We start from the raw sequence: 22153 nt of genomic DNA on the forward strand, positions 1-22153 counted from the left end.
CACAGTCTAATCGGATTGTTGCAGCAGCACGGCCTAGTGGATAGAGCCCGGGCCTGGGGGGTCAGAAGGTCATGGGTTCTAACCCCGCCTCTGCCATTTGCCTGCTGCGTGACCCTGGGCAAGTCACTTCACTTCTCTGGGCCTCAGAGACCTCATCTGGAAAATGGGGATTGAGGCTGTGAGCCCCATGTGGGACAGGGACTGTGTCCAACCTAACTTCTATTTATCCCAACGCTTAGGACAGTGCCTGGCATGTAGTAAACACTTCACAAATATCATCATCATCATCATTATTATTATTATTATTATTATTAATGGCCCAGCGGGGACTCGAACCAGCGTGGCCTAGTGGCAAGAGCCAGGGCTTGGGAGTCAGGGGTCGTGGGTTCTAATCCCTGCTCCGCCACTTGTCAGCTGTGTGACCTTGGGCAAGTCACTTCACTGCTCTGGGCCTCAGTGACCTCATCTGGAAAATGGGGATGAAGACTGTGAGCCTCACGTGGCACAACCTGATTCCCCTGTATCTCCCCCAGCGCCCAGAACAGTGCTCTGCACATGGTAAGCGTTTAACAAATACCAACGTTATTATTATTCTCTGGGCCTCAGTTGCCTCATCTGTAAAACAGGGGTGAAGACGGTGAGCCCCACATGGGACAACCCGATGACTTTGTCTCTACCCCAGGGCTTGGCATATAGTAAGCGCTTAACAAATACCATCTTTTTTTTTTTTTTACCAAGCGCTTAGTACAGTGCCCTGATCCGATGGAGAAAGGGCGGGCGCATGCGCCAAGCTGGGGGGGGGGGGGGATGGAGAAGGGGAGGGCGCATGCGCGGAGGCCGATGGAGAAGGGGAGGGCGCAGGCGCGGAGGCCGATGGCGAAGGGGAGGGCGCAGGCGCGGAGGCCGATGGAGAAGGGGAGGGCGCAGGCGCGGAGGCCGATGGAGACGGGGAGGGCGCAGGCGCGGAGGCCGGGGAGGGCCGATGGAGAAGGGGAGGGCGCATGCGCGCGGCTGAGGGGCGATGGAGGCGTCGGGACGTCAGCGGTCTGAGGCAGGAGAAGGAGGCGAAGAAGAAGAAGAAGAAGGAGGAGGAGGAGAAGGAGAAGGAGGCCGCCCCGAGCGGGATGCGGATGCGGACGGGGAGGCCGGAGGCTTCCGCGGCTGCGACAGCGGCCACGTGTCCCAGAGCGCCAGCGGCCTGTGGTTGGAGGAGGACGGCTCCGCCTGGGCCTCGCCCGCCTCCCGGCATCCTCTGCTCCTCCGCCGAGCGGCGCGAGCCTTCGCCGCCTCCCTATTGGCTGACGCCGCCCGCACCCCGGAGGTCAGCGCCCCCCCCCCCCACGACCTCTGACCTCTGACCCCTCCCTAACCGCTCTCCCTCGGCCAGGCCCCTTTCTCATCCTAATAATCCTTGCAAAGCGCTCACTAGAGTCCCGAGTCCCGGCCCTGCTCCAACAATCCTCCTAATATTTGTTAGGCGCTCCCTATGTGCCAGGCCCCTTTTGTTAGGCGCTCACCATGTGCCAGGCGTCGTTCTAGTAATCCTTGCAAAGCGCTTACTATAGTCCCAGCCCTGCCCCAACAGTCCTCACAGTATCTGTTGGGCGCTCGCTATGTGCCAGGCCTCGTTCTCCTCATCCTAATAATCCTTGCAAAGCGCTCACTAGAGTCCCGGCCCTGCTCCAACAATTCTCATAGTATTTGTTAGGCGCTCGCTATGTGCCAGGCGTCGTTCTCATCATCCTAATGAGCCTTGCTGAACGCTCACTATAGTCCCAGCCCCGCTCCAACAATCCTCATAATATTTGTTAGGCGCTCACTAGAGTCCCGGCCCCGCTCCAACAGTCCTCATGGTATTTGTTAGGCGCTCACTACGTGCCGGGCCTCGTTCTCATTATCCTAATGATCCTTGCAAAGTGCTCACTATAGTCCCAGCCCCGCGCCAACAGTCCTCATAGTATTTGTTAGGCGCTCACTATGTGCCGGGCCTCGTTCTCAGCATCCTAATAATCCTTGCTAAACGCTCACTAGAGCCCCGGCCCTGCGCCAACAATCTTAATAATATTTGCTAGGCGCTCACTATGTGCCAGGCCCCGTTTGGTAGGTGCTCATTATGTGCCAGGCCCCTAGGCCTGTTTTACAGATCATCATCCTAATAATCCTTGCAAAGCGCTCACTAGAGTCCCGGCCCTGCTCCAACAGTCCTCATAGTATGTGTTAGGCGCTCGCTATGTGCCAGGCGTCGTTCTAGTAATCCTTGCAAAGCGCTTACTATAGTCCCAGCCCTGCCCCAACAGTCCTCACAGTATCTGTTGGGCGCTCGCTATGTGCCAGGCCTCGTTCTCCTCATCCTAATAATCCTTGCAAAGCGCTCACTAGAGTCCTGCCCCTGCTCCAACAGTCCTAACAGTATTTGTTAGGCGCTCGCTATGTGCCGGGCCTCGTTCTCATCATCCTAATAGTCCTTGCAAAGCGCTTACTATAGTCCCGGCCCTGCCCCAACAGTCCTCACGGTATTTGTTAGGCGCTCACTAGAGTCCTGGCCCCACTCACACAGTCCTAGTAATATTTGTTAGGCGCTCGCTGTGTGCCGGCCCTCGTTCTCATAATCCTAATAATCCTTGTGAAGCGCTCACTATGTGCCAAGCACGGTTCGAATGAGGATAATCCTTGTGAAGCGCTTACTCTGGGCCAGGCCCTGTTCGATTATTAATAAGAATAATAATAATACTTAAGCGCTTACTCTGGGCCAGGCCCTGTTCGATTAATAATAAGAATAATAATAATACTTAAGCGCTCACTCTGGGCCGGGCCCTGTTGTAGTAATAATAATGTTTGTGAAGCGCTCACTATGGGCCAAGCACTGTTCGAACAATAACAGTAATAATAATAATACTTAAGCGCTCACTCTGGGCCAAGCACGCTTCGAATACTCATAATGATACTTGGCCATTCACTATGGGCCAAGCACTGTTGGAATAATATGTGTGAAGCGCTCACTCTGAGCCGGGCCCGGTCCGAATAATCCTAATAATAGTTGTTAAGCACTCATTCTGGGCCAACCACTGTGTGAATAATCGTAATAATACGTAAGCGCTCACTGTGTGCCCAGCACTGTTGGAATAATTGCAATAATACTTGTTAAGCGCTCACTATGTGCCAAGCACTGTTGGAATAATATCTGTGAAGCGCTCACTCTGGGCCAGGCCCTGTTCGAAGAATCCTAATAATCCTCGTTAGGCGCTCACTAGAGTCCCGGCCCGGTTCGATTAAGACCATTAATACTTGTTAAGCGCTCACTCTGGGCCAGGCCCTGTTCGAAGAATCCTAATAATCCTCGTTAGGCGCTCACTAGAGTCCCGGCCCGGTTCGATCAAGACCATTAATACTTGTTAAGCGCTCGCTCTGGGCCAAGCACTGTTTGAATAATCGTAATAATACTTAAGTGGTCACCGTGTGCCAAGCACTGTTCGAATAATATCTGTGAAGCGCTCACTATGGGCCAAGCACTGTTGGAATAATAATAATATTTGTTAAGCGCTAACTATCTGCCAAGCACCGTTTTCATTCTCGTTAAGCACTCACTATGGGCCAGGCCCCGTTCTAGTAATAATAATAATGTTTGTGAAGTGCTCACTATGTGCCAAGCACTGTTCGAATACTCATAATACTACTTGCTAAGCGCTCACTATGGGCCAAGCACTGTTGGAATAATAATATTTGTTAAGCGCTCACTATGGGCCGGGCTCTGTTCGAAGAATCCTAATAATCCTCGTTAGGCGCTCACTAGAGTCCCGTCCCACTTCGAATAAGACTAATAATACTTGCTAAGCGCTCACTCCGGGCCAAGCACTGTTTGAATAATCCTAATACTACTTGTTAAGCACTCACCATGTGCCCGGCACTGTGCGAATAATATTTGTGAAGCGCTCACTATGTGCCAAGCACTGTTTGAATAATAATACTATTTGTGAAGCGCTCACTATCTGCCAAGCACTGTTTTAATACTTGTTAAGCTCTGTTGGAATAATAGTAATACTTGTTAAGCACTCACTATGGGCCAAGCACTGTTGGAACAATAATAATAATATTTGTTTAGCGCTCACTATGGGCCGGGCTCAGTTCGAATAATCCTAATAATCCTCGTTAGGCGCTCACTAGAGTCCCGTCCCACTTCGAATAAGACTAATAATACTTGTTAAGCGCTCACTCTGGGCCAAGCACTGTTTGAATAATCCTAGAAATACTTGTTAAGCGCTCACCATGTGCCGGGCACTGTTGGATTAATATTTGTGAAGCGCTCACTATGTGCCAAGCACCGTTCGCATACTATCTGTGAAGCGCTCACTATCTGCCGAGCACTGTTTTAATACTTGTTAAGCACCGTTGGAATAACAGTAATACTTGTTAAGCGCTCACCATGGGCCAAGCACTGTTGGAATAACAGTAATCCTTGTTAAGCGCTCACCATGGGCCAAGCACTGTTCGAATAATAATGATATTTAAGCGCTCACTATGGGCCAGGCATTGTTCGAATGATGATAACACTTGTTAAGCGCTCACTGTGGGCCAAGCACTGTTTGAATAATAATAATAATTAATAATGTGTTTGTTAGGCACTTACTGTGTGTCAAGCACTGGTGTAGTAATAATAATGATGATGGTATCGTCAAGCGCTTACTACGTGCCAAGCGCCGTTCTAATAACGATGGTGGGATTTGTTAGGCACCTAACTCTGTGCCCGGCACTGTTCTAATAATAATAATGATGATGGTATTTAAGTGTTTACTACGTACCAAGCACTGTTCTAATAATAATAATAATAAAAAGACTCTCTTGTCAGTATTCATTTTAATAATCAAAAGACTCTCAGGCCGCTTTCTGGTGAAATAGTCCAGCGTTTCGACGGCCTCCTGTCAGGAAGCCGCCGCTGAAGAGCCACGTACTGAACGGCGGCGGTCAGCCCAGCGCTCCCCGCCCAGCGGGCGTTCAGTAAATACCATCGAACCTGCCAGTGTCCTTAGGGCAGCAGATCGCAATTTACGTCTGTCGCCTCCGAGTCGCTGCCTGCTTAAATGATGCCCCCCGCAGTAGGGGCGGGCTTTTCCGCGAAAGCGGTGTGCATGGGGGGGGGGGGCGGGGGAGGAAGGGCGTGACCGGGGGGTCATGGGGCCTTTTTCCCCCCGTTTTGCGTCGCAGGTGCAGAGCTTAGACAAGAGCCTGGAGGACCTGCTGACCAGAGTGGACGAGTTCGTGGGGTTGCTGGATATGGTAGGTCCCGGCTTCGAACCCGGGCCCCGCTCGCTTCCCGGGGCGGGGGGGGGGGGGGGGGGGGGGAACCTTCCCCCGATCCGTCGGGCCGCTGGGTCCAGGTCCCCTTTCCCGGCCGACGGCGAGCGCCCCGGGCCCGTTGGCGGGAAGGGGGATCCCGGGCGAGGCCCCCGGCGGGACGGGATCGGAGGCCCGTTGGGAACGGTAGAGCCCGGGGGGGGGGGGGGGAGACCCCGAAGCCTCGGGAGATTGGGAAGCGGCTCGGGGGAAGGAGCGACACGAGGGGAGACTGATCCCGGAGGAAGGGGGGGCGGGGGGGGCCTCGCTAAAGAAATGACTGGTCCAGGCCCGCCGGGGACACGGTCCGTCTCCCCCGATTAGCCCCTCGACGGGCGGGGAATTGTCTCTCTCTGTTGCCCAACTGTCCGTCCCGAGCGCTCAGTCCAGTGCTCCGCACCTAGTAAGCGCTCCATAAATGGAGTTCCCTAAGCGCCCAGCAGGTGCCGGGCGCCGAACTAAAAAGAAAAACCCCACGGTGAATGCCGCGCTCTGACGCGAGCGGGGTGGGAAGGTTTGGCCGGGAGGGGTGGGAGGCGGAAGACTGTCCGCCGTCCGCCCCCCCCCCCCCCCCCAACCCAGACTGTAAGCTCATTGCGGGCGAGGAACTCGTCTGCCGGCTCCCTCGTCTCCCAAGCGCTCGGTACGGAGCGCTCCGTAAATACTCCCGAATGAACCGACGCCCCGGCGGGCGGCGGGCGCCCGGGAGAGGCCGCCCACGGAGAGCAAGGGGCGGCGAGGTGAACTCGTGAGAATCGGCTCCGGTCGGCCCAAGGGTGACCCACCCTCCCCCTCAAAGCCCCCCGAAGGCTCGCCTCCTCCGAGAGGCCTGCCCTGACCGAGCCCCCCTTTCCCTCAGCTCCCTCCCTTCGCTCTCCCCTCCCGCCCCCCCGGCGCTCACGCGTCTATCCGTCTGTAATTATGTCCGTCGACTCGTCCTCCGCCCCCCCCCCCCCCCCCGCCGATAGACCGCGCGCCCGGCCGCCCCTCTCCGTGGCCGAGTCGTACCTCGCGAGCGCTCGGCCCGGCGCTCTGCGCTCAATAAGTACCGCCGAAGGGGAGGGAGGGAGGGGCGGGAGGGTCCGCCGGACCGCGGCCGTTGGGTTTCAGGTTCGCAGCGACTCGTCCCAGGTGGTCGACGAGAGCGTGCCCGCCATTCACGCCAAGGCCACCGAAATGAGGCACATCTATCGGAAGATCGACCAGCTGGAGGTCCGTACCCCTCTCCGCCGGGAGGCCCTCCCGGGTTAAGCCCCCCTTTCCCCCTGCTCCCCCTCCCGCTCTACGGGCACGTGGGTAATTCTGTTTATTAATGACGCTGACGTCGAATTCTGCCCCCGCTGATGCCCGCTGGCTCGTTCTGCCGCCCCGCCTTCTGGCCCGTGAGCCCCCCCGCTGGGGAGGGATGGTCCCCGTTGGTTACCGGGCGCCTCGTAGAGCGCCCTGCGCACGGTAAGCGCTCGGTACGTACCCCCGAATTGAACCCAGCGAGGTAGGGCGGGGAGGCGGCGGCGTCTCGCTCCTCCGGGCCTCGGTCACCTCGTCTGTCGAAGGGGAATCGAGAGCGTGACCCGGGGGGGGGGCGGCCCCATTCGCCGCTGGACCCCGGCGCCCGGCAAGCGCCCGGCCCCGGGGCGAGCGCGTCCCTGCAGCGTGTCCCCCTGCCCGTCCAGGCCTTCGTGAGGACCATGGGCAGTAACGTGGCGGGGATGGAGGAGCGAGTGGCCGAGGCGGAGTCCGGCCACGGCGCCTTCAGAAAGCTCCTGCACCACCTCGGCGTGCCGGCCTTCCTCTCGGTGAGTGCCGGGGCGGCGGGACGGGCGGCGGGACGGGCGGCGGGGACGCTGTCGGTGCCCCGCCCGACTCTGAGGAAGCGATGGCCCGTCGATGTCCGATCGTTTCCAGAAGGCGTCTTCCGCGAAGCCCCGGCCCGACCTCTACGAGCCTCCCGCCCTCTTCAGGACCGAAGACTATTTCCCTCGCGGCGACCGAGGACCCCCTACCTGACGGGCGCGGGGGGGGGACCTCCGTCTCCCCGTTGTCCGGAAATGCCCCGGCCGGGCCCCGGCCGCCGACTCTCAGGAGACAGCGGGACCTTTTTTTGGGCGGTTCTTTTCGGGGGAGGGACGGGCCGAGAGGGAAGGGGGACGGTCCTCGCCGGCGTCTTCCCAAAGACGTAAGCCGCAAAGCCTCAGAGCAGGGCCCCGTTTCCTCTGAAACGGGCAGTTCCGGAGCTCGACCCAAACCGCCGCTTCAGTCCCGCGTCCGAAACGGGCAACGGCCCCGCTTGCGCCTTGGGAGAAGCCCCCCCGCTTAAGCGTACGAAGGTTGAACCGTTACTTAGCGATGACCCGGAGGGTCGGGGAGGGCTCGGCCCTCTACCGCCGATTCTTTCAGAAGGCCCGGACCTCCGGGCTCCGCTAGCCGGTGGGAGGACTTCAGCGGACTACGCGAGACCTCCACCGGGGGAATCCTCGCGGCCTCGGGTGCGAAAACCGGACGGGCCTCGGGGAGGACCGGCGGGAGCGCTGCCTGTCGGCTCGCCGGCGTCGTCGCAATTAAAATTTAAGGATCGCGTTCGCGTGGCTGGTCCGGACTCTTCGCCGCCGAGCAGGCGCCTCTCCCGGGGCCGGGATCCTAACCGGGACCGGGGGGGGGGGGGCGGAAAGGGAAGAGCTTAAGAGACGGGACCCGGGCACACGCGCCCACACGCTGGGGCGAGAGGCGGCCGGGGATGGGGGGGGGGGGATCACGCCTCCAGCCGAGACCACGAGTCCACCGTTCCCGGGAACGGGACAATCCCCCCCCCCCCCCCCCCGTCTCCCCCGCGCGGCTTCTAAGGAGAAGAAAAGCTGGGGTGAAGCGGGCGCTCCGACAACACGGAGGCGGGCCGCCCCCCGGAAGCCGTGATAACGTCGGTATCGGTTAAGCGCTTACTACGGGCCGAGCGCCGTCCTAAGCGCTGGGCCCTGCCGGAGGGGGCGAGGGCGACGAGAGCGAGGGAAGGCCCGGTTCCAGTCACCCCTCTCGCCGTGCGGGGCGGGTGGTGATAGACCGCCCGTGCGGGCCGGCCTGCCTCCCGTCCCCCGGACCTTAATGCCGGCATTTAAGCGCGTACCGTGCGCCGAGCGCCGTTCTCAGCCCCGAGACGCAAGGGAATCAGGTTGTCCCGCCCCCAAGGGGCTCCCGGTCTCACTCCCCATTTCACAGACGAGCCCGTTTAGGCCCCGGGGAGCGACCGGCCCCGAGTCACACAGCCGACGGGTGGCGGAGCGGGGATCGGAACCCACGGCCTCTGCCTCCCGCGGCCGGGCTCTCGCCACCGAGCCGCTCCTCGGGCCCCCCGCCGCCGCTCCCGACCCCGGGCGGTCCCTCCCGGCGGAGAAAGGACCCCCCCCCCTCCTCTAAGTCGGTAGGAAAATATCAAGTTTTAATTCAAAATAAAGACACTTTGAAAATAATCTGTAAAAAAAAATCTCCAACGGGCCCGTCGGGCGAGCTCTCGCTCCGAAGTGGACGACCGACGGTACGCGGACGGTCAGGCGACCGAGAGTTACACAATTGCTTGGAAAACGTCGTGTTCTAACTAGCATGCAGTGGGACCCCCCCCACCCCCCCCCACCCCCCAAAAAAACGCCGAGTGAAAGCGCAGCGACCAAACCTCCCCCTCCTCGGGGCGACCCGGCGCCCGCCGGCCGCCCTCCGGGGGAGAACCCGGCCCGAGTCGGTCACGGCGCCGAGGCGAGCGGCCCCCTCCGCCCCCTCCTCCTCCTCCTCCTCCTCCTCCTCCTCCGTGCCCGGCGGCCCCCGGCCCCGGGCCGCCTCGTCGGAGGCGCCGGGCGGCCGCCCGCCGGGAGCGTTTCCAAGTGCCGAGACGAGGGGCGGGCGGCGGCGCGCCGTCCCCCCCGGGAGCCGGGCCCCGTCCCCCGCCGCCTCCTAGGAGCCCCCCGCCTCGCTCCGCAGGCTGAGGCCGTGCTTGACGTTCTTCAGCTCGGCCATGTTGAAGCCCAGGAGCACGGAGGGCGCGTGCCGCCGGATGGCCTCCAGGCAGCCGTGCCTCTTCTTCCCGAAGAAGGAGGCGACGTCCACCTTCCACACCCAGAGCAGCGAGGACAGCAGCTCCAGCTCCCGCCGGCTGGGATACGGCCGCCTGTGGAAGTAGTCGACGAGGAAGCGCTTCCTCTGCTCGGCCGAGCGGTTGGCGTACGGCGCGGGGTCCAGCGCCAGGACGCGCAGGGCGTCGTCGGGGAGGGGGGGCCCCTCGGCCCGCCCGTCCCCCTTCAGCCTCTTGAAGGGCCCCGGGGCGGCCGGGTCCGGGTCGGGGCCGGCGGGCGGGGCCCCCCGGCCCTCGGGCCCCGGGGCCGACTCCTTCCTCTTCCCCGGGGAGACGGGCGGGGCGGGGGCCGGGCCGGGCGGGGCCGGGGCCCCGGGGCCGTCCCGCGGGGCGCTGCGGCAGCGCAGCAGGTGCACGGCGATGGCGGCGAGCGTCATGTTGCCCGTGTAGACGCCGCAGCAGTGGACGCACTTGAAGGCCGGGGCCTTGAGGACGGCGTGCACCGTGGGGGTGATGTGGTGGCGCTCCCGGAGGTGCGCCTCGTAGGCCCCGGGGGTCCCCGAGGTCCCGAAGCAGAAGGGGCAGGTGAGCGCCGGCCCGCCGGGGCCCCCGGGGGCGCCGGCCGCCCGGGGCCCCACCTTGATGTAGACGGGGACGAGGGCCCGGGAGCAGAGGCCCGTCAGGACGGCCAGGTAGACCTCCCGCTCGCCGAGCTCCTCGCGGGGCAGCGTGCTCACGAAGTCGATGTGGGGGAAGAGCAGGTTGCCGTTGGCGTCGCTCTCGAACTGGAAGCCGCGGCCCCCGTAGTCCACGTGGGCCTTCTTCTTGCCGCGGTGGGTGGCCCGGCTGTGCTCGGCCAGGCCCCGCAGGCTGTGGAAGGAGCGCGGGCAGAAGAGGCAGCTGAGGCCGTGCATCAGCAGGTGCTCGGCCAGCTCCTTCTCGCCCAGGAAGCTCTTGCAGAAGAGGCAGCGGACGGTCTTCTCCATCATCCAGCGGAGGAACGGGGCGCAGGCGGCCAGCTTCTCGGGCTCCCCGGCCTTGGCCCCGCTCTGCCTGTGAGCCACCTCCATGTGCACCTGGTAGACGTTGGAGGGGAACAGCTCGTGGCAGACGGGGCAGGTCTTCCACTGCTTGGCCTGCCTGAGGGCCTGGCCGGGGGCGGGGGGCCGGGCGGGGGGCGCCGCCGGGGGGGCCGGGGCCGGCGGGGCCGGGGCCGGCGGGGCCGGGGCCGGGGGGGGCCCGGCCGCGGCCGGGGGGCTCGGGGAGCCGCCGGGGGGCGGGAGGCGGGCCGGCCCCGGGGGGGCCCCGACGCGGCCGGGCCGGCGGGGGGCCCGGGCAGCGACACCGACACCGGCGCCAGGGTGTAGGTGGGGATCCCGTTGACCTGCTTCCCCGTGGGGATCAGCTGCCGCAGGACGGAGCCCGCCGCCAGCAGGGCGGCGTTGGGGGGACGGCGGGCCGCAGCGGCTGGGGGCCGGGCCGGACCGGCCGCGCCGGGGCCCCGCCGGGAGGACCCCGGACACCAGCGGCTGACCCACCCGCAGGACGGCGGGCGCGGCGGCCCGCCCGGCCGGCAGGGCCCCCGGCGGGAGGGTCTGGCCCACCAGCAGGGTCCCGGGCCGGAGGGTCTGCCCCACGGGCAGGGCGCCGGCCTGCAGCGTCTGCCCCACGGGCAGGGCGCCGGCCTGCAGCGTCTGCCCCACGGGCAGGGCCCCGGCCTGCAGCGTCTGCCCCACGGGCAGGGCCCCGGCCTGCAGCGTCTGCCCCACGGGCAGGGTCCCGGCCTGCAGCGTCTGCCCCACGGGCAGGGTCCCGGGCCGGAGGGTCTGCCCCACGGGCAGGGCCCCGGCCTGCAGCGTCTGCCCCACGGGCAGGGCCCCGGCCTGCAGCGTCTGCCCCACGGGCAGGGCCCCGGGCTGGACCGTCTGGCCCACCAGCAGGGTCCCGGGCGCCACCGTCTGCCCCACGGGCAGGGCCCCGGACGGGACGCCCCGCCCCACCAGCAGGGTCCCGGGCGGGACGCCCCGCCCCACCAGCAGGGCCCCGGGCGCCACCGTCCGCCCCACCAGCACCGTCCCGGGCGAGACCACCTGCCCCACCGGCAGGGCCCCGGGGGCGCGCCCCGGCCCGCCGGCCCCGCCGCCGGCCGGACCGCGGGCGCGACGGGCCGCGGCGCCGGCGGCTCCGCGCCCGCGGGAGGACCCTCGGCGAGACGGCCCGCGGGACCCCCGCGGCCACGGCCGGGGCCCCGGGGGGTCGGCCCGCGGCGCCCCCGGCCGGGCGCCCCGGCCCGCGGGCGGGTCGGGGGGCGGCGCCGGCCGCACCGGCGGCAGGCCCTGGGAGACCGGGACCGGCCGGGGCGCCGCCCTCCGAAGGGCGGGGTCGCCGCGGCCCCCGGGCGGGGGGCCCGACAGCAGAGTCACGGGGAGCGGGAGCGTCGCCGCCCCGGGGGCGCCGGGGGCCGCGGCCGACGTCCGGACGGGCCTCCGGAGCGGGGGGGGCGGCGGGGCGGCGGGCTTGGGGGCGATGTGCGCGGGCTTCGGGGGCCCGGCCCTCTTGGCCGCGTGCTCCGAGATGAGCGAGCGCAGCTTGTCGTCCAGGTCCCGGTGGCTCTCCGCCGTCAGGATGTGGTACATGAGCGCCTCGGCGCTGGGGGCCCGGGCCCGGCACTTCTTACAGTAGTAGCCCCCGGGGGCCCCGCCCGCGGCCGCGCCCTCCGGCCCCTCGGCCCCCTGCCCGAAGTAGGAGTGGATCAGGTAGTTGAAGTGGGCGACCAGCACGTGCTGCTTCATGCCGTAGTACAGGGTGTTGGTGAAGTGACACTTTAAGCAGGTGAAGTTGATCACGTCGCTCCGGGGCCGCTTGGCCTCCCCGAGGAAGTTCACCACGTAGTTCTGGACGCGGCGCGGCGGCGGCGGCGCCGGGGGCGGCGCCGGGGGCGGGGGCGGCGCCGGGGGCGGGGGCGGCGTGTGGAACAGCCAGACGTGCCTCCCCACCGTCTGGGGCCGCGAGGCGAACTCGCACTGGGGGCAGGAGACCACCAGCTCCTGGTCCATCTCGTCGTCGTGGTGGCGGTGCAGGTGGCTCTTGAACGAAGACGGCAGCCTGGTGGAGAACTTGCAGAGAGCGCAGCAGTACGGCTCGGTCCGGTACCTCTGGCCGGGGGCGGGGGGGGGAGAGACTCCGGTCGGGGACGGCCGCGGGTCGGGGGAGCCTCCCGGACCGACCCCTCTCGACCGCCGGCCCGGCGGGAGGCCCCCCCCCCCCCCGCGGCCCCGCCCCTCCCGCGGCGTCCCACGACCCGGCCGCCCCCGACGGCGAGGGCCGGGGGACGGGAGGGGGACCCGCCCGACGGCGGCGGGGGCGGAGGCCGGGGCCTCTCCGGCGGCGGCCCGGGGCCGGAAAGTGACGCTCCCCGTCGGGGGGGGGCGGGGGGGGGTCTCCGGCGTGCACGGCGCCGTACCGGGCGCCCGGGTCGGCGTCCCCTGCCCGCACCGAGCTTACGGCCCAGAGGATTTCCACCGGAAACCCCGTGGTTCTGAGACGGGGGGGCGCCGGCCGGTCTAGGTTCGGGTTCCTCCGCGGGGCGGGCCCTGGCCACCCCGAACGGGGCGGGCTCGGAAAGAGGACGCGGGGCGCCGCCGTTCGTTGTGGACGAGAGGGACGGAGGGCGGCGGCAATCGCTCTTTCGCCTCACGACTCCTCGCCGGGGGGGGGGGGGGGGGGCCGGCCGGACCCGAGGCCCTCCCCGTCCCCGCCCCGCTTCTGACCGAGAGGGAGGCCGAGCCCCCGCGTTCGTCCGGCGGGACCGTCCTCCTCTCCCTTCGCCGACTTCCACCGCTGAAAAACGGGCTCCCGGGTCCGCCCCGCCGAGCGAGCACCGCCTCCGGGGGGGCTGCGGGTTACCCGGGGGCATCTCTGCCTTTAAGCTCCGCCTAGCTAAGATCGGCGGCGGAAGGCCGACCGGCCGACGAGTTTCGAGCCCGACCCTCCCGACCCCGAGTCTCCGGGCCGCTCGACCGGACGAAGCCGGGCCCGGAGAAGGGGCCCCGGGGGGGGGCCGCCGTGAGCCGAGGCGCCCGTGTTTCCGTGCCTCGGCCTGCCCCGCCGCGCCCCTCCCCCCCCCCCGCCCCCCCGAGCTCGGCCCGGGCGCCGGACGTACCTTCCTCTTTCCGGAGGCCTCCCAGGGAGAGACGTCGCCCCAAGAAGTGCTGCAGAAGTACTTCTCCCCCGGGTCGCAACTCTCGAAGTCCTGGACGGGACAACGGGTGATCTCCTGCGCGGGCGGCCTGGGGGCGGGGGGGGGTCGCCGGGTCCCGGCCAAGAGACCCGCGGGGCGCCGGGGAGGGGACGCTTCCCGCCCCACCCGGCTCGGGGGGGGGAGGGGGGGGGTCTCGGACCCCTCGCCCGGCGGCCCCCGCGACCCCCGAGAGTTGGGCCGGGTCCCTCTGAAACGCGCCGCGGGATTCCGCCCGTTCGGTCGCGTCGACTGAGCCCCTGCCGGGCGCGGAGCGCTCTCCTGAGCGCTGGGAAAGTACATTCGAGGGATAAAGAGGGACGAGCCCCGCCCACAGCGGGCTCACGGTCTCGGAGGGGGACGTCAGGAGCAAGATTCCCTTACCCGCAGTAACTCCTTGCAGCTGGCGAGCCCGATGTCCACGAGAATGCCTTTCACCCGTTTCCGGGCCTTCCGGATCGTCTCCAGGTTGTGAACGGGAATTTGAAACATTTTTGCGGCCTCCCTGCGAACCGACGGGGAGGAAGATGGGTCGGGAGCCGCCCGCGCGTCCGCTCTCCCCCCCGGGGTCCCGACCCCTCCGCCGAGCGTGGCTCGGCGGGAGGGGCCCGGGCTGGGGAGTCGGGGGTCGGGGGGTTCGGATCCCGGCTCCGCCCCTTGTCGGTGGGCAGGCCGCTTCGCTTCTCCGCGCCTCGGTTCCCTCGTCTGTAAAAACGGGGATCAACCGGGAGCCTCAGGTGGGACGACCTGACGACCCCGTCTCTCCCCCGGCGCCTACGACGGCGCCCCGCACGTGGTAAGCGCTCGATCCCGACATCATTACGGGCAAGTAGCGGGGAGCCCCCCGGGGGCGGTCCCCGGAGAAGCCCGCGGCTCCCATCCGCGCCGACCCGCTCCGCTCTCGCCGGCCCCCGCCTTCCCGGGGACCGGCCCGGCCCGTCGCTCCCGACGCGGCCGGGGAAACGGGCGTCGGGGATCGGCGTCCTCCGAAACGGACGCCCTCCCCGAGCCGCGCGCGGTCCTCGGACGACGGACCCCTCGACCGGGTCCGCCCGGGGCCTCTGAGGGTGTGACGGACGCCCGGGGCCTCCTCCCTCCGCCGCCGCCCTCGGATCCGCGGTTCGGCGGCCTCTTCCCAGACGCTCCCAGTCGGCCCCGTCTCGTCGGAGGCGTCCCGCCCGGTTCCAAACGCGCGTGTGGATCTTCTTTTCTTGTTAAGCCCGATTACAGGCAGAATCAGAGAAGCAGGTTAGAGAAGCAGCGTGGCTCAGTGGAAAGAGCACGGGCTTTGGAGTCAGGGCTCGTGAGTTCGAATCCCAGCTCTGCCGCTTGTCGGCTGTGTGACTGTGGGCGAGTCACTTCACTTCTCCGTGCCTCAGTTCCCTCATCTGTAAAACGGGGATGAAGACCGTGAGCCCCACGGGGGACAACCTGATTCCCCTATGTCTACCCCAGCGCTTAGAACGGTGCTCGGCACAAAGTAAGCGCTTAACAAATACCAACATTATTATTATTATTATTATTACAAGATCCTCCTTCCTCTGTTGGGATCCTTCCTCCGTAAAACCCGATGGTTTTCTCTCTGCCCCGACGGCGGCGCAAAGAAGTGGCTTTAATACCTAAGTGTTTTTCCCCTCCGGGGTGTTTACGGCCTTTTTCTTTATCCCGAGGGATTTCGCCGCTCTCCTCCTCCAACCCAGCCCGCTCGCGTTTCCCTCCCTCTCCCTCCCGGGTGGCGTCCGTCCTGGGATCTGTCCCCTCCGGGCGCCTGATACCCGCCCCGCCCTCGGTCCCGCTGCATTTACCCGTCGTCCCCCGCCCTGCGCCCTGTGTGCAGGGAACGTGCCCGGCAACCCCGCCGGACCGCCCTCTCCCAGGCCTTCCGCCCACCCCGAGCCACGGATCGATCCATCCATCGATCAAGGAGACGAGGGGCGTGAGGGGGGCACTTTTCACCGGAGAGGGAGATCCCCGACCGCCGCGTCCGACCCCGAAGGGCATCCCGTGCGCAGATCCGGCCGGTGGGAAAAAAAGCCCCGTTCTCCCCTTCATCGACGGAGCGCTCACTATGCGCAGAGCACCGTACTAAGCGCTTGGGATGGACGATCCGGCCACAGAGCGCGACCCCCCCCCCGCCCGCCGACGGGCTCCCAACCAAGAACCGACACTTCCCACCCGGGTCCGCTGGCGAGGACCTGCCTTCGGTCCGGTCGACCGATCACGGAGAAGTTAACCTCGGCTTCGCCCGATCCCAACCGCGCCGCCGATTCAACGCCGTCGACCCGCCCGCGCCGGCCCGGCCGAGCCTCGGAAATTAAGCCGCGGCAGGGGCGGGGGAGCCCGGCGCCCGCGACCGGGGCTCCGAAAGGGCACGGGGCGCCGGTCCGCCCCGAAATCAACCCGTCGCGCGAGGCGAGACGGCAGCGGGGGGGGGGGTCGCCGCCCGGCGAAGCCCCTCCGCGCGGACGGAAGGGCCGTCTTTTCCCGCGCGCGACGGATAGCGTCCTCGTTATCAGTCGTGGGACGGTGCCCGGCACATGGCAGGCGCTCAGCAGATACCATCCTCGTTATTAGTCGTACAACACATAGCGCTCAACAAATACCGTCGACATTATTAGTTATAGAACGGTGCCCGGCACATAGTTGGCGCTCGACAGATACCATCCTCGTTATTAGCCGTCGAACGCATAGTAAGCGCTCAACCGATACCGTCCTCGTTATTAGTCGACGAACAGTGCCCGGCACATAGTGGGTGCTCGACAGATACCACCATCATTATTAGCCGTCGAACGCATAGTAAGCGCTCAACAGATACCATCCTCATTATTAGCCGTCGAAGGCATAGTAAGCGCTCAACGGATACCATCGACATTATTAGTCGTCGAACGCATAGTAAGCGCTCAACGGATACCATCGTCATTATTAGTCGAAGAACAGTGCCCGGCACGTAGTAGGCGCTCGACAGATAGCATCGACATTATTAGTCGCGGAACGCATGGTAGGCGCTCAACAGATACCATCCTCATTATTAGCCGTCGAAGGCATAGTAAGCGCTCAACAGATACCATCGACATTATTAGTCGTCGAACGCATAGTAAGCGCTCAACGGATACCATCGTCATTATTAGTCGAAGAAACAGTGCCGGCACGTAGTAGGCGCTCGACAGATAGCATCGACATTATTAGTCGCGGAACGCATGGTAGGCGCTCAACCGATACCATCCTCATTATTAGCCGTCGAACGCATAGTAGGCGCTCAACAGATACCATCCTCATTATTAGCCGTCGAACGCATAGTAAGCGCTCGACAGATACCATCGTCATTATTAGTCGAAGAACAGTGCCCGGCACGTAGTAAGCGCTCGACAGATAGCATCGACATTATTAGTCGCGGAACGCATAGTAGACGCTCAACAAATACCATGCTCATTATTAGTCGAAGAACAGTGCCCGGCACATAGTAGGCGCTCGACAGATAGCATCGACATTATTAGTCGCGGAACGCATAGTAAGCGCTCAACAGATACCATCCTCATTATTAGTCGAAGAACAGTGCCCGGCACGTAGTAGGCGCTCGACAGATAGCATCGACATTATTAGTCGCGGAACGCATGGTAGGCGCTCAACAGATACCATCCTCATTATTAGCCGTCGAACGCATAGCAGGCGCTCAACAGATACCATCCTCATTATTAGCCGAACGCATAGTAAGCACTCAACAGATACCACCCTCATTATTAGCCGCAGAACGCATAGTAAGCGCTCAACAGATACCATCGTCATTGTTAGTCGAAGAACAGTGCCCGGCACATGGTAGGCGCTCAACAAATACCATCCTCATTATTAGCCGTCGAACGCGTAATAAGCGCTCAACAAATACCCTCCTCGTTATTAGTCGTAGAACGGTGCCCGGCACATAGCAGGCGCTCGACAGATACCATCCTCATTATTAGTGGAAGAACGGTGCCCGGCACATAGTAGGCGCTCAAAAGATAGCATCATTTTTAGTCGTAGAACAGTGCCCGGCACATAATAGGCGCTCACCAGATACCATCCTCATTATTAGTCGAAGAACGGTGCCCGGCACATAGTAGGTGCTCAACAATACCAGCCTCATTATTAGTTGTAGAACACATAGTAAGCGCTCAACAAATAGCATCATGATTATTAGTGGTAGAATAGTGCCCGGCACATAGTAGGCGCTCAACAAATAGCATCATCATTATTAGTCGTAGAACACATAGTAAGCGCTCAACAAATACCATCGACATTATCAGTCGTAGTACACATAGTAAGCGCTCAACAAATACCCTCGTCGTTATTAGTCGTAGAACGGTGCCCGGCACATGGTAGGCGCTCGACAGATACCATCCTCGTTATTAGTGGAAGAACGGTGCCCGGCACATAGTAGGCGCTCAACAGATAGCATCATTTTGAGTCGTAGAACAGTGCCCGGCACATAGTAGGCGCTCAACAGATAGCATCATTTTGAGTCGTAGAACAGTGCCCGGCACATAGTAGGCGCTCAACAGATGCCATCGACATCGTTAGTTGTAGAACACATAGTAAGCGCTCAACAGATACCATCGACATTATTAGACATAGAACAGTGCCCGGCACATAAGAGGCGCTCAACAGGTACCCTCCTCATTATTAGTCGTGGAACAGTGCCCGGCACATAGTAGGCGCTCAACAGGTACCATCCTCGTTATTAGTCGTAGAACGGTGCCCGGCACATGGTAGGCGCTCAACAGATAGCATCCTCATCATAAGTGGCTGAACCCCTAGTAAGCGCTCAACAAATACCATCGACATTATCAGTCACAGAACACCTAGTAAGCGCTCAACAAATACCATCGACGTCATCGGCGGTAGAACGGCGCCCGGCACACAGTCGGCGCTCCACAGATACCTTCGTCGTCATTCTTCTCCTCCCTCCCTGACCTCATCTGTGGATTAAGAGAGGGAGCCCGACGAGGGACGGGGACCGCGCCCGACCACATCTGATTCTCCGGCCCCCCCCTCCCGCGCATAGCGAGCGCTCAATAAACAGCACGATCGTTTGCAAAATCCGCGGGGCGCGTAGAGAGGCACGGACACCCGCCGCCAACGGGGAGGGAAGCGACGGTGCCCGCGGCCAGACGAGGAGGACTGACTGGCCCGAGACGGGTTTCGGGGGGGAGGGGGGGTTATTTTTTCCGGCGTCCTACAGGTTCCTTCTCCAGGCTCCGTCCTGGGCAGGGCACGCGCTGATTCTCCCGTCTCCTCCTCCCCCGAGCGCTCGGCGCAGGGTGTCGCACGTTATCGGCGCCTGGTGGGTCCCGCTGACGGTCCCTCGCGTGCGCCCGAATTCGCGGGACTTGCCCTCCGCCATCCCCCCTCGCGCCGGCTGACGGCGACGTCGGTCTTTGGTAAGCGCTCACTATGTGCAGAGCGCTGTTCTGAGCGCTGCAGGGTCATCGGGTCGTCCCACGTGAGGCTCCCGGTCTTCATCCCCATTGGACAGACGAGGTCACTGAGGCCCAGAGAAGCGAAGCGACTTGCCCACGGTCCCCCAGCTGACAAGTGGCGGAGCCGGGATTCGAACCCATGACCTCGGACTCCCAGGCCCGGGCTCTTTCCACTCAGCCACGTTGTTCACGGTAATAACAACAGTATTTATTAAGCTCTTACCATGTGCCGTGCACCGTTCTAATAATAACGATGCTGATGACGGTGTTTGTTAAGTGCTTACTATGCGCCAGGCACTCTTCTAATAATAATAATAATAGTAATAACGGTATTTGTTCATTGCTTCGTATGTCCCTGTTCTACTAATGACGACGGTATTTGTTAGGCGCTTACTATGTGCCACGCACTCTTCCAATAATAACGATGGTATCCGTTATGCACTTACTATGTGCCAAGCACTCTTCCAATATTAATAATGATGGTATTCGTTGGGCGCTTACCGTGCGCCACGCACTCGTCTAATAATAGTAACAATAACGATGGTATCTGTTAAGTGCTGACTCTGTGCCAAGCACGGTTGTAATAATAACAATAATTAGTAGGGAGCGGTTATTACGTACCAAGCACTGGTCTGCTACTACTACTAATAGTGATGATGGTGTCTGTTAGGCGCTTACTATGCGCCAAGCACTGGCCTACTACTACTACTAATGATAATGATGGTATCTGTTGGGCACTTTATGTGCCAAGCACTCTAATAACAGAATAATAATGATGGTGTTTATTAGGTGCTTACTATGCGCCAAGCACTGGTCTAATATAATGATGATGCTAACCATTTGTTAAGTGCTTACTCTGCGCCAAGCACCGGTCTACTACTACTAATAATAGTAATGATGGTATTATTAGGTGCTTACTATGCGCCAAGCACCGTTCTGCTACTACTACTAATAGTAATGATGGTATTTATTAGGTGCTTACTATGCGCCAAGCACTGGTCTAATAATAATGATGATGCTAACATTTGTTAAGTGCTTACTCTGCGCCAAGCACCGGTCTACTACTACTAATAATAGTAATGATGGTATTTATTAGGTGCTTACTATGCGCCAAGCACCGTTCTGCTACTACTACTAATAGTAATGATGGTATTTATTAGGTGCTTACTATGCGCCAAGCACTGGTCTAATAATAATGATGATGCTAACATTTGTTAAGTGCTTACTCTGCGCCAAGCACCGGTCTACTACTACTAATAATAGTAATGATGGTATTTATTAGGTGCTTACTATGTGCCAAGCACCGGTCTGCTACTAATAGTAATGATGGTATTTATTAGGTGCTTACTATGCGCCAAGCACTGTTCTGCTACTACTAATAACAGTAATGATGGTATTTATTAGGTGCTTACTATGCGCCAAGCACTGGTCTAATAATAATGATGATGCTAACATTTGTTAAGTGCTTACTCTGCGCCAAGCACCGGTCTACTACTAATAATAGTAATGATGGTATTTATTAGGTGCTTTACTATGCGCCAAGCACGGTCTGCTACTACTAATAATAGTAATGATGGTATTTATTAGGTGCTTACTATGCGCCAAGCACTGGTCTACTACTACTACTAATAATAATGATAGTATTTGTTAGGGCGCTTACTATGCGCCAAGCACTCTTCTAATAATGGTAATAATAATGATGGTATTCGTTGAGTGCCTATGTGCCAAGCACTGTTCTAATAATAGTAATCATAATGGTGGTATTTAAGTGCTTATCGTGTGCCAAGCACTGTCCTAATAATAATAATAATAGTACTTAAGTGGTCACTCTGTGCCAAGCGCTGGTCTAATAATAATGATAGTATTTAAGTGGTCACTCTGTGCCAAGCGCTGGTCTAATAATAATCATAATAATAATGATAATGATAGTATTTAAGTGGTCACTCTGTGCCAAGCGCTGGTCTAATAATCATAATAATGATAATGATAGTATTTAAGTGGTCACTCTGTGCCAAGCGCTGGTCTAATAATCATAATAATAATGATAATGATAGTATTTAAGTGGTCACTCTGTGCCAAGCGCTGGTCTACTACTAATAATAATAATAATAATGATAGTATTTAAGTGGTCACTCTGTGCCAAGCGCTGGTCTACTACTACTACTAATAATCATAATAATAATGATAGTATTTAAGTGGTCACTCTGTGCCAGGCGCTGGTCTACTAATGAGCATTTAAGCGCTATTAATAATTCCGTAATAGTGACGGTAATAAGAACCACCTAATCGATGCTAGAACAACGGCATTATGACTTGCTAATAATAGTAATGATACCGATGGCATCAGGCGCTCCCTGGGCGCCCGAGCGCCGCTCTAAATCCTCCTCCTCCTCCTCCTCCTCCTCCTCCCCGACGAGGCGCCGAACCCTGGGCGAAGCGCTGCGGCGGGATTCGAACCCAGGACGGGGGGGGGGGGGGAGAAATGGGGCGGCGGGGAGGGGGCGGGGGGGGGGAAGGACGACGAGGAGGGTGCGCTGGGCGCTGTGCTAAGCGCTGCGGGACGCCCCCTCCCCTCCCCCTCCCCGCCCCCCGCGTCCGCCCCGCACTCACCCCTCCTCCCTCCGCCGCCTCCGAGAGAAAATGGCGCTCGCTCGGCCTCCGGAAGTGACGTCGCCCTCATTTGCATGCCCCCCGCCCGCCCCGCGGCCTCTCGCGAGAGCGGCGTGACGTCATCGGGGGGGAGGGCGGGGCCCGGGGTGACGTCATCGGCGCTCACGTGACGCCCCGGGGGGCGCGTCACGTGACACCCCGGGGGCCTCGTGGCGGGGGGGGGGGCGGGGCCCGCCCCCTAGGGGCGGCCAACGGGAAGGGCCCCAGCCCAGGAGCCGCCCTCTCGTTGGACAAGGAGACTGGGGGGCGGCAAGGGGGACCCCAAGAAGGGGCGTCGGGAGGAGGAGAGGGCATGGGGGGGGGCGTCGCCCAACGGGGTCTCCCAAGGCCCGAGGCCACCGCCCCCCCCCCCCGAACCCTTTCCCGGGGGGCCGCGGAGGACGTGGGCCACCCCCAGGCCTGGGATCGGCGGCG

The 22153-nt window shown here is 61.9% G+C and overlaps 2 protein-coding genes across 4 annotated transcripts; one reads left to right on the forward strand and one right to left on the reverse strand.

The window, feature by feature from the left end:
- The first annotated feature begins 959 nt into the window (after positions 1-959).
- Positions 960-7907, forward strand: BLOC1S4 (biogenesis of lysosomal organelles complex 1 subunit 4). Of its 3 annotated transcripts, none has more exons than XM_029053265.2 (5): positions 960-1321; positions 5200-5271; positions 6439-6540; positions 7002-7124; positions 7237-7907. In XM_029053265.2, exons 1-5 carry the CDS (start codon positions 1022-1024, stop codon positions 7333-7335), a joined length of 696 nt encoding a protein of 231 aa, XP_028909098.1. In that variant the 5' UTR covers positions 960-1021; the 3' UTR covers positions 7336-7907. The 3 variants fall into 3 exon arrangements, with proteins under 3 accessions (XP_028909098.1, XP_028909099.1, XP_028909097.1); XM_029053266.2 differs by having other exon boundaries at positions 6460-6540; positions 7234-7907; XM_029053264.1 differs by having other exon boundaries at positions 962-1321; positions 7234-7907.
- Positions 7908-9133: 1226 nt separating this feature from the next.
- On the reverse strand, positions 9134-14192 carry ADNP2 (ADNP homeobox 2). Its single transcript, XM_039910580.1, is given in 5 exon segments — positions 9134-10661; positions 10664-10802; positions 10804-12537; positions 13545-13634; positions 14004-14192. Coding segments are annotated over 5 exon segments (3468 nt in total). The 5' UTR covers positions 14112-14192; the 3' UTR covers positions 9134-9264.
- Positions 14193-22153: the final 7961 nt, after the last annotated feature.

The sequence above is a fragment of the Ornithorhynchus anatinus genome, chromosome X2 (genome assembly GCF_004115215.2).
Source record: "Ornithorhynchus anatinus isolate Pmale09 chromosome X2, mOrnAna1.pri.v4, whole genome shotgun sequence".
NCBI lineage: Eukaryota > Metazoa > Chordata > Mammalia > Monotremata > Ornithorhynchidae > Ornithorhynchus > Ornithorhynchus anatinus.

Coding starts and splice junctions, on each gene's coding strand:
- BLOC1S4 (XM_029053264.1), top strand. CDS start 1,022: ATGGAGGCGTCGGGACGTCAGCGGTCTGAGGCAGGAGAAGGAGGCGAA. Junction 6,541..7,001: donor GGAAGATCGACCAGCTGGAG/GTCCGTACCCCT, acceptor CTGCCCGTCCAG/GCCTTCGTGAGGACCATGGG. Junction 7,125..7,233: donor GCGTGCCGGCCTTCCTCTCG/GTGAGTGCCGGG, acceptor GATCGTTTCCAG/AAGGCGTCTTCCGCGAAGCC.